General features: G+C 36.1%; 2 protein-coding genes across 3 annotated transcripts in view; both read right to left on the bottom strand.

The window, feature by feature from the left end:
- Positions 1 to 3,243, bottom strand: part of LOC106521724 (putative acyl-CoA dehydrogenase AidB) — a 7,992-nt gene extending 4,749 nt beyond the window's left edge. The window contains exons 1-4 of one of the 2 annotated variants that reach the window (XM_014014413.1): positions 3,198 to 3,243; positions 2,173 to 2,462; positions 1,726 to 1,949; positions 1,532 to 1,631 (exon numbers count right to left, since the gene is read on the bottom strand). In XM_014014413.1, the coding sequence (XP_013869867.1) occupies positions 1,532 to 1,631; positions 1,726 to 1,949; positions 2,173 to 2,448 (600 nt within the window). In that variant the 5' untranslated portion in view covers positions 2,449 to 2,462; positions 3,198 to 3,243. Of the gene's footprint in view, positions 1 to 1,531; positions 1,632 to 1,725; positions 1,950 to 2,172; positions 2,463 to 2,563; positions 2,614 to 3,197 lie in introns of those variants that run through there. The other variant, XM_014014412.1, reaches the window with a different exon arrangement.
- Positions 3,244 to 3,725: 482 nt separating this feature from the next.
- The window catches only part of morc2 (MORC family CW-type zinc finger 2), a gene marked incomplete in the record, with an annotated part of 13,397 nt that continues 4,249 nt past the window's right edge, over positions 3,726 to 12,873 (bottom strand). The window contains 26 exon segments of the mRNA XM_014014410.1: positions 3,726 to 4,636; positions 4,739 to 4,927; positions 5,088 to 5,181; positions 5,272 to 5,439; positions 5,517 to 5,655; positions 5,738 to 5,789; positions 6,092 to 6,211; positions 6,996 to 7,259; positions 7,341 to 7,592; positions 7,785 to 7,865; positions 7,951 to 8,083; positions 8,201 to 8,306; positions 8,379 to 8,507; positions 8,734 to 8,888; positions 8,967 to 9,107; positions 9,523 to 9,608; positions 9,726 to 9,808; positions 9,880 to 9,959; positions 10,044 to 10,169; positions 10,584 to 10,695; positions 10,816 to 10,975; positions 11,432 to 11,540; positions 11,631 to 11,721; positions 11,812 to 11,880; positions 11,974 to 12,008; positions 12,121 to 12,174. Coding sequence (XP_013869864.1) covers positions 4,568 to 4,636; positions 4,739 to 4,927; positions 5,088 to 5,181; positions 5,272 to 5,439; positions 5,517 to 5,655; positions 5,738 to 5,789; positions 6,092 to 6,211; positions 6,996 to 7,259; positions 7,341 to 7,592; positions 7,785 to 7,865; positions 7,951 to 8,083; positions 8,201 to 8,306; positions 8,379 to 8,507; positions 8,734 to 8,888; positions 8,967 to 9,107; positions 9,523 to 9,608; positions 9,726 to 9,808; positions 9,880 to 9,959; positions 10,044 to 10,169; positions 10,584 to 10,695; positions 10,816 to 10,975; positions 11,432 to 11,540; positions 11,631 to 11,721; positions 11,812 to 11,880; positions 11,974 to 12,008; positions 12,121 to 12,174 — 3,097 coding nt within the window.

Raw genomic sequence — 12,873 nt, 5'->3', positions numbered from 1 at the left:
GTGACATTTGACACGGAGATTGCACCTGATGATCACACACACACACACACACACACACACACACACACACACACACACACCCATCCAGGCAGTCATTCATATAACTTACCTGACAAATAAACTCTGAAACTATACTATATAAACTAAGGCATACAGCAGGGCTATTCAACTAAACTGCTCCGGGGGCCACAGTTACTGCAGGACAACAGCACAGGGGCCGAACATCCAGCAATAAAAATCATTTTGTAAATAAACCAAGTATTACAAAGATCTGTTACCTTTGAATTAGTTTATTTTGCTGCATTTAATCATGAATACAACATACAGAACCCTATGTAATAAATGTAGTGATAGTAAAACATATCAAAAATAAAAATAAAACATTCTGCCTCCTATTTAACACAAATATTATTTTGACACATTTAAACTGCCAAATATTTAAACCAATTTTATTTTTACTTTCATTTTATCTTCAACTGCTTGTAGTTTTACCTGTCTTAGATATTCATAGAAATGTTTTTACCAGCTTCTAGCCAAGATTCTGACGTTTCCGTAGAKGCCAAACACATCTATGTCTAACTAAAAAAAACTTAGAGTAATTAAAGTAGAAAACCCAGGGTTTGGACTTAAGAGATGAATGAACCAATTGGTGGGCCACATTTTGGTCATTTGCAGACTGGATGTGGCCCGCAGGCCGCCAGTTGAATAGCCTTGGTATACAGGACAGAACTGTGCTCTACTGACAGCATTAGTGAAATCTATAGTGTTTATAAGTCAAACTTAGGACTTCATTGGTATTTATTGATGAATTTAGACAATAAATAAATAAACACAATAAAGATCCAAAGTTTTACAAAATTCACAATTAAACATCATCAAAAAATGAGTAATAAGTATGCTAGTTTGAGCTGAATATTAATATTTTACAGCAGGGCTATTCAACTAAATTTTTCCGGGGGCCACAGTTACTGCAGGTCAACAGCTCAGGAGCCGAACATCCAGAAATTTAAGTTATTATGTAAATAAACCAAGTATTACAAAGATCTGTTATCTTTGAAATAGTTTATTTTGCTGCATTTAATCATGAATACAACATACAGAACCCTATAAAAGTAGTCATAATTCAACAATATCAAAAATAATAAGAACACATAATGCCTCCTATTTGACACAAATAATATTGTGACATCTCTGACTTGCCAAATTTTTAAACCAATTTTATTTTCACTTTCATAGTTCTATCTTCATTTGTTTGTAGTTTTAACTGTCTTGACTGTGCATAGAAATGGTTTTTCCCAGCTTGTAGCCAAGGTCTGACATTTCTGTAGATACCAAACATGTCTATGTTTTTCTAAAAGAACTTAAGAGTAATTAAAGTAGAAAACCCGGGGTTTGGACTTAAGAGATGAATGAACCAATTGGCGGGCCGAACTTTGGTCACTCGTGGGCCGGATTTGGCCCGCGGGCTGCCAGTTGAATAGCCCTGTTTTACAGGTTTATAGAAGAATTCACMAAGAGTTTTTTTAGTTACCTGGATGACCTTTGCAGCTCCATCAGTCATGGCCAGAGGACAGCTGTACAGACCAGATGAGGGGGAATAAATGTACAACTTGCTCATCTGATAAACACGGCTGGAACAGACAGAGAACGTATCAAACAAACTGCATATGGCACTGAAGACATTTAGCCTGATCAGAAAATAAAAAGAGCAACAAACCCCCCCACCTCCACTCCCCAAATAATTTCTCATATCCTATGGCGACGAGTCCTTCTCGTGCTGACAGGTCTTTCATACGCTTCCAGGCCTCGGAAGTCACAATGTGGTCCACTCTGCGACCCCAGGGGTCAAAATGCACCAGCCGTGGAGGGTTAACCTCACACTCTCTGCCCCATGTGTCCACTTCTTTGGCCAAACGCTCTCCAAACGCACTCAAGTCTGAGAAAACTGCCTTTAAACATATAAAAATAACAGTTAAGCTGGTAAAGTTATCTGAAACTGAAGTCTCTTAAGTTGGAAAAAACGTGCTTGGAATGATATGTTCTTTAAGCCTAAGTAAGGATACATTTAAAGGAAACAAGAATCATGCTCTTTGCCTCTATGAAGCTTTTCCCCTCAAGTTTTACAGAAAATMACTACACTGTTGGGTAGTTTCTGTTTCTGCTATACAGTACCTCCTCAGGCAGATGTCTCCTAAGATATCCTTTGAGCAAAGCATCCTCCAGAAACGGGTTCTTCAGAACCGGTTGGTCCTGAAAGAAAGGTCCTATCCTGGCTCTGCTGAAYGGTAGGTAACCTGCTGCTGCCTCCCAGAGGTGTTCTTCATCAGCTTTAGTTGTGCCTGGTTCAGCTGCACTCTGTGTTCTGATGTGGACAAGTGACTGGGAAACAGTAGGCCACAACCTGCAGCAGCAGCCTGCAGCTACACGTCTGTTCAGGAGGGCTGACATGGCTTAAGACCTGCCTGATGAACACATACAAGAGAGTCAATAAAATKATGTTATTATTAGTTTTTGACTTTACTCGTGTGAATTATTTGTTTTCATTAATAAATTTTATTTCTACCCCACACGTCTTCATCACAAATGAATTTGTGATGTGTTGCAGGTGCAATTCATCCTGCCACAATAAGAAAACAAACAAACAAACCTTAGGATTCCTTTTTAAGTTTTTAAACTATTTAGAATGTCTTAGTATATTTTATGGTGTACTTTATTTTATAAATGCTTTTAATGTTTATAGATTTTTTTTCATAAAATTGCTCTCACTATAATGTTAAGCCCAGAGTAAAAACAAAACAAAACAAAAAATCTGTTTAATAAGTTAATTGATGATCATGATAATAACAAACATTGCATATTTGGACTTATATAAGTAAACAATAAAAGTGGGTCAAAGTTCATTTGACTCTGCTGTCATTTCTTTTGTAAGATCTTCGCCGCTTACTTAACACATTTGATCCAAAATGTAACCAACAATCTGACAATTAAAAGGCTTAACATTATCTGTTAGCTTACGTTTGTTGCATTTTGACGAATATGCGATGCAAAAATAAGCAATTTCATATAAACAAAAATAAACGTCTTTGTTACAGCCAGTGATTCTTAAAATGTCAATATTGATGTTCTTCAGCACTGAAAATTTTCAAAGTCAAACTTTTAAAGTTTTACACATGTAAACAATGAGCTAACAAGCTTACCGAACGTTAGCTTAGCTGCACAAGATGGTTAGGTTCGACTCCAAAATAAGAGTCCATCAGGTTCATTTCCGGTTACTGTTTTATTAACGTCAGATGCTAGGATGTGGATAAAGGTAGGTATTTAAAAATAGTAGATACACGATTGTTTAAATAGCACTTATGCTTTGGTGTGTACATTTTCTGTATTCTGGTATCTTTTCATGTAATACAGGAGATAAATTACTGTTCAAAAATCAGTACTAAAAATATCTATGAAAATAATTTCATTACTTTTAGGAGTGATGATTTAAACCCAAATGCAATTTAATACCTACAAAATTAACTGCCCTAATATGACTGGAATAATCTACAGAATTACATATTCAGATTGTCACACATGGTACTAAAATACACAATGCAAATAAAAATGCTCAGCAGGCATAAACAAAATGTCATTCTATTAAAATATAATAAAAATAAGCTTAATATTTAAACTTCGTATATGGGTATATATTCCCCACAAACCATATTTATTGTACCACACAGAAATTTGAAAGTGTTGCTGCACTGGTTTATTGTTTTAGGTTAAGATTTCTCAGAAATACAGAACAATTTGCTCTTATTAGAACAAGATCTTAGGCATGCACTGTTTAATAAAACATTGTTATGGCGTGTTTAACTTCTTTTTCAAAAGGGAAGAATGAAGGTACAAAATGATCATGAACATACAAACTTACAATGAGCAAATTTGACGTTTCTCACCCAAAAAACATTCATCCTAATTGTAGAAGGAACCGAAGGAGTATCAATACTGATAAAACCTGGCAAGTCACTTGTGCTTGCATTGTGGCATCTCACACTTAAAGTTACAGATCAACTTGGTTTACAAACCAAAACTGGACAAAGATAAAGAGCAACAGTTATGTTTTTAGTGTACAAAAATAAAACTTACTGTTGAGATGAACAGCACAAACCAGCTAAGTCCAACTATTAAAGGGACTTGCAGTGTTACAAATTAAAAGTGTGTGATACTCCACTGACAGAGGGCCAAATGAAAGCAAATGTAACTTATCACGATAGCTGAATATATAAAAAAGTAAGCACACATTAACCTACATAAAAATACAAAGTTGAATTGGGTTTACATATTTTAAACAGATAAACATACAGTCTATGAGCAGGTATATAAAAACGACTAAAAGGAAAGATCACAAGGCTAATCAACAAAGAAAAAACAACTCAAACTAAAGATTTAAACATGTGGTGGGAACAAGAACTGTTAGCACCCCCAAATATTGATACCCCAATCGGTCTTTGGGGAGTTATCAGCACATGGTGGCTGGACTGAAAACTTCAAGTTTTTAATATTCATCTCCTTTTCCACGTCATCTTCAATCACCTTTGGTAAGGAGGTCTTCTATGTAAGCATCGAGTTCATCGTCCGTGTTAATGTCGATGTCCTAAAATTGTAAAAAAACATAAATAAATAAATGTGTATCCTTGTACATGCAAGAGTGAAGATTAAAAAGTGTTGAGGCATTTATTCACAATGAAAGTCTCACCTCTTGCACTTTTTGCAGAAGTGCTACAATGTTTGTTCGTAGTTTCTGTAGTTTCTCATCGGCCTCCTTCAATTTCAGCTCAGCGTTGTTGTTCTTTTCTTCCACAGCTTTGGCTCTGGCATCAGCTCTGCTCTGGTATGAGTTACACAACGACTGGAGACCCGATTCATATTGTTGAAAATACTCTTTCTAAAAAGAGGAATAATAATAATAATAAAAAACATGAAGACAACAATGAAACAATAAACTGGATAAGTCAACTATAGTTATACTTAGTGAACTATTATATATTGTATTAGTTTTTTATCTCACTAATTCAGCTTCAGTCCATTAAAATCATGTATCTCACCAAAGGAAAGGCCACCAACTCCTCTGCTGTCATACTGTTAACATCGTCCTTTGGAATCCGAAAAGCAGGAGGGTAGAAATAACGCAGCATTGTCCTGGAAATAGGCAACAGAACAAAGTGAAGAATACTTCACACTAAAAATGATCTGGGGCAATAAAAAAATCAAGCACAATCCATAGCTCACCTCATCATGGCGACCAGGCTGTCAGTCACCTCTCGACTGGTTCCAGGCTGAGTCGTGTCCGGCTCCATGGGTGCTGGGCCTTTCTCAACCTCCTGTTGGGTATCAGGCGTCTGAGAGATGGGGGACGGTGGCCGCATCAACCGTACTTCATCACTCCCCTTAAACACCCTTAACATAGACAAAAATAACAGTTTTATGTCACGTAAACAAAATAACGGTAAAACAAATAAATAAATAAATCTTACCACCGGTCTTTGGGAGTTGATCGGGGAACGTAATCGAACTTAACTTTCCAACGAACACTCTGTTTGTTCGTCTCCACAGCAATGACTTTGCCAGTGAACCATTCTTTGTTGACACGTACTTCAACCAGCAAACCCTTATCTGTGAAAATATAAACAAAACTAATTAAAAAAATGTCCTTTCCCACATGAAACATCAATGATGCAACCATCTACGATCTCACCTTTCTGAGCATTTTTTATGTCGTTCTCTGCTTCCTTCTCTTTCTCAGATGCCTGAAAATACAAAAAAATTATTACAACCACACACGCAGGAGTATTTAACTGGAAAAAAACATTTGGAAGGAAATCAAGATCCCAAACTGATGTTGATAAAATAGATAAAATGAACATGCTCTCTAAAAAAAGATACATGTGAATAAACTAACTGCTCCACTAACACAGAGAGAGTTAAAAAGAGAGAATGTTAATCTGACACATGCACGTCGAGAATCAAGTTGTTCTTGATTGTTAGAGATTGTGAGTAGATGCAGCCTGGGTTTAATCAGAAGTAGCAGAGACAGACTCCATAAAGCTACCTTTGCTTTAGCGTCTTGCTGTGGAGTGGAAATAGATTTAGCGACAGAGGCTGGGGTGGTTGGTGGCTGCCGCAAAGGAGTGGAAATTGTTTTCTTCTCAGGCTGAGTTTGTGTTTTAACCTGCAAGGTCAACAGCAGAGGGAATCTGACTGTTCATTTGGATGCACCCACACTGCTGCACGCTGCTATGGAGCAGTACAATAAAAACTCCACAACTTCAATTCGCCCAAAGAAAACAAATGCATTCAACTGGAACACAGGATGCTCACACCAGGTGCCACTTTGATGCTGAAACAAATGTTGTGTTATATTTACATCAAATGCTGAACAGTAAAGCTTTTCTCATTGCAGAAGCTTCTACCACTGCTAAGCTTCGTGTATAAAAATGTGCTACTGTTGGTTCAGATATTTTGTTATTTCTATTTCAAAAGAAAAAAAAAAGCTAAAAAAAGTTATTTGAATTTTCATGCATACATATAAAGCATTAAGTTTTCTTTTATTCTTTTTATAGGCGAAGCAAACAAATGCAAAAGTAAAAGGGGAGCAGTGAGATGTCTGTGCAGCCTCAGTTTAGTTGCTGTAACATGATTAAAAGCAAGAAATGGAATAGCAAAGTGTCTGATTAACCGTCTATATGACCACTTTATAATCTCTATATGAAAGGTTTGTGTATGTAAACATCTGGTCACTTCCTTTTGCTTTTTAGAATGAGATAGTGTCAGCACACAAAAAATTATATATACTACAGAAAGTTGTTTCCATTTCTGATTTAAAGCATTAAAATCAACCTAAAGTGACACTGAACTCATGCTAATGTAACACATTATCCCATTTTTTATAGTTATAAAACAGAACAGAACTGATTCCTATACTTGGCTGAGCGTGAACTACTTTGCGTGTTTACCTCGTCCAGCTTGCCACGTTTGGGTGGGGGGGCCTTCTCTACCACTTTACCACGGTTACTGGTTGCTGTGGCCATCTTAAGTTTCTTTGTTTGTGGTTCTTCTTCATTCTCCTCCTCGCTWTCTTCTTCTTCTTCTTCCTCCTCCTCCTCTTCCTCTTCTTCTTCTTCTTCCTCCTCCTCCTCCTCTTCACTGTTTTCCTGCTCAATTATTCTCTTACGCTGTCCAGCAGGTGCTGGTTTAACCGATGCTGCTTTGGTGGAGGCCTGCATTAAGACAATTTTGACAATTTCCATGTCCGCTTAAATTTTAATTAGTTAAATCATCCAAAAATCTTTCTGACTTACTCGTGGGCTGCGGCTGAGTGGGGGTGCCTTTGCAGGGGTTTTGGGAACTGGCTTTGGTGCAGGTGGAGGAGGCTTTGCTGCAGCTCTTGTTCTGGACAGTTCAACTTTAGCTGGTGGGGTTGGGGGCGCAGACGTTCGGCTGGGGCGCTGAGAAGCTGTACGAGTTGGAGGAACGCTGGGGGCATTTTTCAGGTGGGCCGGTAGGGGTGGGGAACGTGGGCGAGTTGTGGTCCGTTCTGAAGACCTAGTTGTCTGAATAAGTAACATGACAACCGTTAGAACAATTTTATTTATGAAACACTTTAAAAAACTGCAGTTGTTCCTCATTTCTGTCAAAGAAAGATCAATTTGTAACTTAGTTTTTGACAGGCAGAGTATTTGGAGTAACATTATCAATATAAATTGATACAATTTGTAAACAGACGTCACAATAGCAGCCGGTACCTGTAAAGTCTTCGTTGGTCTAGTGCTGACCTCGAGTGGTAACTTCTTGATATCTTCTGCAGATTTTATTGTGCTGGTTTTCTGAAGAAATACAAAAAAAAAAATTCCTATTTATTGCTCTGATTTACACAAGGGAACAAAAAGAGATGGAAAAAAAAAAGAATACCTCCAAGGCTTCTAGTTTCTCCTGCTGCTGTTTGATTTTCTCAGCTAACTCCTTCTTTTTGTCGTCAGCTGTCGGTTTGTCTTTTTTCAAAACACCGCAAGGTAGATTCTGCCTCTGTTCAGCAGCATCACATCTAAAAACACAAATAACAAATGCTACATCAGCAAAGTAGAAACAAAAATCAAAACAACATTACAGAAAACACAGTGATAAGACCTGAAAAACGTATCAAACATAGTTGTGTTTGTACCTGTCCTGGCTGCTGTCAGGGTTCATGAGACACACCCAGCTGTCTGGGTAGCGTTTGTCCACTGCATCTAACTGGAAAGGCAGCGTCCTCCACTTCAAACATTTGTCTAAAACATTTAATAAAAAGAATGTTAATTTGTGACAGTATTACAGTGAACGACTACATTAATGTTACTTACCGCACTGAATAGTAAGTGGTATCTCCATTGCACGACGTCTTTTGTATCTCAGCTCTGATGAGGGAGGTGCAGACCAGCTTGCAGACAAATATCCAAACTCGTCCCAGAACTTTACGATACCTTTTTGAGCTGCATAAACACRTTTTTTTTATTTTTTATGTAGTTTACCTTAAAGAAACAGCATTTTCCAAACTGCCATTACTGCAGCTGTCTTTAAACCTCTATTGTCAATTTAATATGGTCTTAGACTTGATCCTTTCCTTGCTTATTCGCTAATGATACTTCCATAAATAAATCAAAACAAACATTTTAAATGTGAAACTAATAACAAAAAATAAATAAAATAAAAACTTACCAATGTTTATATCCTTCCAGTACTGAGCTAAATATTCGCCCATGGCCTTCAGTAAGTGTCGGTACTCTTTAGCATCTGCAAAGTCTTGTTTGTTGTGAGTAGGCTCCAGGACCAAATATGGGACGTCTACAACTCCAACTACACCCCCACAGGCCCTGAAACACACAAAAACACACTTTTTAGTTGATGTTATAATTAAAAGTAAGATCATTTTCTTCTTTGTGTATACTTACATGCCTCCCTCGAGCTGAGGCCCCGTCTTCTCATACAACTTGATGAGGCGAGAGCAGTTATAAACAAACATCCCATCCAAATCTCTTTGTTCTATATTCAGTCCAAATATAAAGTTTAGGTCCTTGGGTTCTTTCAATGCTCTGAGAAATAAGCAAGAATGAGGAAAAGAATAAATATAAGAAAAAAGAGGACAAAAAGCTATTTATTATGATTCAAATGATTGGAGTTGTAATTTTTTTATACAAATAAAATTCACGCAGAATATTTTTGTTAGAAAAATAATACTAACATACAATGACTATCACCTAAGAACCTAATTTAGTGCTGGTTACAAAATCAACATATTATTTAACAAGTTGGGTAAGGTAAAATGTTATTAAGGAATTAAAAAAAGTTTTGTTGCCTTTTATCTAACTTTTATTATTGCCATGTCCTAGATGACTGAGAATCTACACAACTGTTCAATATAGAATCACAATACAGACGTAGATAAACACAATAACTGCTTTGTAGTAAAAACTATACTAGGAAAAATATATATGTTCTTTAACATACTTTTGTTTGGCTTCAAGATTTCTTTTTCTTATGTCAGCCTCTCTTCGCAGCATCATGGCTGAATCCTGAACTTTTCTCAGAATTGCCTAAAAAAAAAGACAGTTATATATCTTAAGTAATAAAAACAAAAATTGTGCCAGCGCCACACAAAAATCCATTTGCATTTGTCAAGTTTTGGAGGGAAAAAAAGAAGCTTTTCTTACTCTTGATTCTTTTGACAAGTCATCTCCCAATCTGGCTTCCATCGCAACACGTTTGCTATCTGCTTCTCTGGCCTTCTCCTCAGCTGAAATATAGAACATTATCAAGTCCAGTTAACTTAGAAAAAAAACTTTAATGATTACAACAAGAACTTACCAATTTTTGAAAGGTGGTCTGCTTTTTTCACCTCTTGTTCGGCACGTGTTTTGAACCGAGTTGATGTGTATTTATACATCCTTCAAATAATAAAATAGCAGTAAAAATCTCACAATTGAAATAAAAGACAAGTCAACCGACATATATAGCTACTATAAAATTACCTCGGTTTATAAAGACAGCAGGACAGTCTCTTAGTCCTGACTTTATGTCCCTGGATAAAAATCCTCATGCGTGGGTCAATGTAGAGAACAGCAGTGTAGGCCCTGAACGACCTCCTTTCAGGCTTCCTGTGTAAGGTAAAAGCAGTATTAAGAGAACATTTCTGACAAGTGAAATCAGTTACAAGTTAATTTTCTAATGAAAATCTTGCACAATTTATAAGTGCTTAAAAGAATGAGTTGCAGTTGACTCTCAGCTACTATCACAGCAGATTTTTGCTCCATGTCTGTGAAATGATTAAGTTATAATTATATTCTACGGCAGCCATCCTGAATAAAGCTGACTTCAAAACTTAACAAGTTTTATATGCACATCCAATGATTATTTCTGAGTTTCATTGAAATCTACCCAGTGATTCATCAGATATATTGTTAACAGAAAAACAAACATAAGTAACTACACAATCACCCATAATTACAATTTATGTAACAACATGTACTCAAATCATTCTTCTACTCACACAGAGTAACAGTTAAACTTACACTCCTTCCACAGGTGTCCCAGCCATGAGTATGTCCTGGTGATCAGACTCCACATCCAGCTCTGGTTCTCCATTGTCCATCAGCTTTAGGTTGTAGATGACCACAAGAGTGCCTTCAGTAAACAAAAACAAATGTGATGCCAAACATGTATTTAGTAAACACTTGACTTCATGTATCACCAAAAATATATATATATATAAATAAATAAATAAATAAATAAATAAAAACATACCACTGTCACTTTCTATTTTGCTGAACTGCTCCATCAGCTGCTGCTCATTTTTAAAAGGCGAGTATTTGAAGATGAGTTCGGTCTCTATTGCATACTTCTCAGGATCAGAAGTCAGGGGCTCCTTGGTTTTTAAATCCCATGAGGGTAGAGGCACTATGACCTGTGAGAGGATCAAAGGTCTTACATAAAGTACTAAAGAGAAAAAAAAATGGTGGCATATTTTTCTAGCTTTTTAATTTTCTCTATATTGAAACTTTCTTGCACAACTAGGTGTTTTAGTTTGAAACACCAGTTGTTTTTCTTAATAAAGTATTTCTATAAACAAAGTGGGTGCATGTATTGCATGAGCCCAATGAAATGAAGAATGTTTTTATAACTCTGTGTAAAATGCAAAACTTATAGCACAAACTGTAACAAAAAATGCATAAAGAGATAAAATAAATAGATATGTACATGTACAGAGGTACACAAATTGCTTATTCAGATTCACAAATTTTATGAACAGAATGAAACCTCAATAAAGGAAAACATCTAAATATTAGTATTCGAGCTCATGTCATAACCTAATATTATAAATCAAAAAGCTCATATTTTGTATGAATAAGTCTAATCTGACCTCATCAAGTCCTTCCTCTTCATGAAATGTTCTTGACAGGAAAAGGCAAGTTAGTGTATTTTCTTTCTTTGTGAACAAAATGAAGTCTTTCCCAATTCGCATTGATCCCCTGCAAGAAAAACAACAAAGTTAAAGTAACAACATAAAGACAAGCGTACCAACTGCAAATAAACATCACCACAAGCACTGCTTGACTCACGATTTCAATCCATTTCCATACTGGCCAATCTGGGTGGACTCAGGGGACCGTTTGCTTGACTTTCCAAACTGAATCACATGAGTTGCCTCAACTAATAAAAAAAGAGATGTTTTATGAACAAAACAAATACTGTACATAACAAGATAACATCAGCATTTTCCAAAATTTAAATCACACTTACGTGGGTCCATCCCGATGCCATCATCCAAAAAGCAAAGTGAAAAACCACCACGCAACTCTGGTCTTTTCTCTGGAAGAATAACAAAAACATAAAAGATTAGGAGAAATATCAGAGCATATTAAATTTAAAACTGTGAAATTGGTGAATTATTCCTAAATATACCTGTGTAGATGTCGATTCGTGTGGCATCAGCATCTCTGTAAAAGAAAAGAAGAAGTGGAACTTCCTATAAAAATATTTCTGTGCATTTTATGTTATGCAGGCTTAATTACTTGTCAGTATATCCTGTTTTAAATAGATGTGCATTACCTTGAATTGTCCACAAGTTCAGCCAAGGCCCCAAATAAGAACTCGTGAGTTGTCCTGAAAACATACAATTCATTCTGTAAGTGCAAGATGTATTAATAATACAAACACATACAACATAACTCTTGGTAGAAGTCTTGTAAATTTACATTTATTGTATTACAAAATTTGTCAGTGTTACTACAGCGTTTCCCACAAAGACTGTGGAGTGAGTCATTCACGTATTATAACACTGAAAAAAAAAAAAATAGCAACCATACACATTTTTTATGATCCAAATAAGTAAAATCTTGTGTAGTACATCCTTTCAGGACATTCTCCACATAAAAACATATTCCCAATTCAATGCACAACACTAATATATTTGCACACACAAAACCTAAATGAGTAACAAGTAACAGAAGGAAGATTTGTTGGTAGGGGTTAAATTAAGATTTCCTGTGACTGTTAACATGTCCGTATATACCTTTGAAAAGGGAAAGTGTGGTTTTAATAAATGCTCCAAAATTGACTACATAAAAATGAGACTAGGTAAAATAAGATTTAAAAAAACAACTGTAAATAATGTCAAGTAAATAATCTTTCTGGTTTGCACACTTACTAGAGTCATTTTTACACAGTAGGCAGTACACAAAGTTGATGATAATAAAAGTAATTGATGTGGAGTTGAATGTGCGATATAAATGATATAYGGTAGAAACGATATAAATTTGTCCAATGATAGAGATCTGTAGTCTACCAGCCAACCGCGCAATA

This window comes from Austrofundulus limnaeus, unplaced genomic scaffold (genome assembly GCF_001266775.1).
Source record: "Austrofundulus limnaeus strain Quisiro unplaced genomic scaffold, Austrofundulus_limnaeus-1.0 Scaffold114, whole genome shotgun sequence".
NCBI lineage: Eukaryota > Metazoa > Chordata > Actinopteri > Cyprinodontiformes > Rivulidae > Austrofundulus > Austrofundulus limnaeus.
This window is presented reverse-complemented; position numbering and strand designations above follow the sequence as displayed.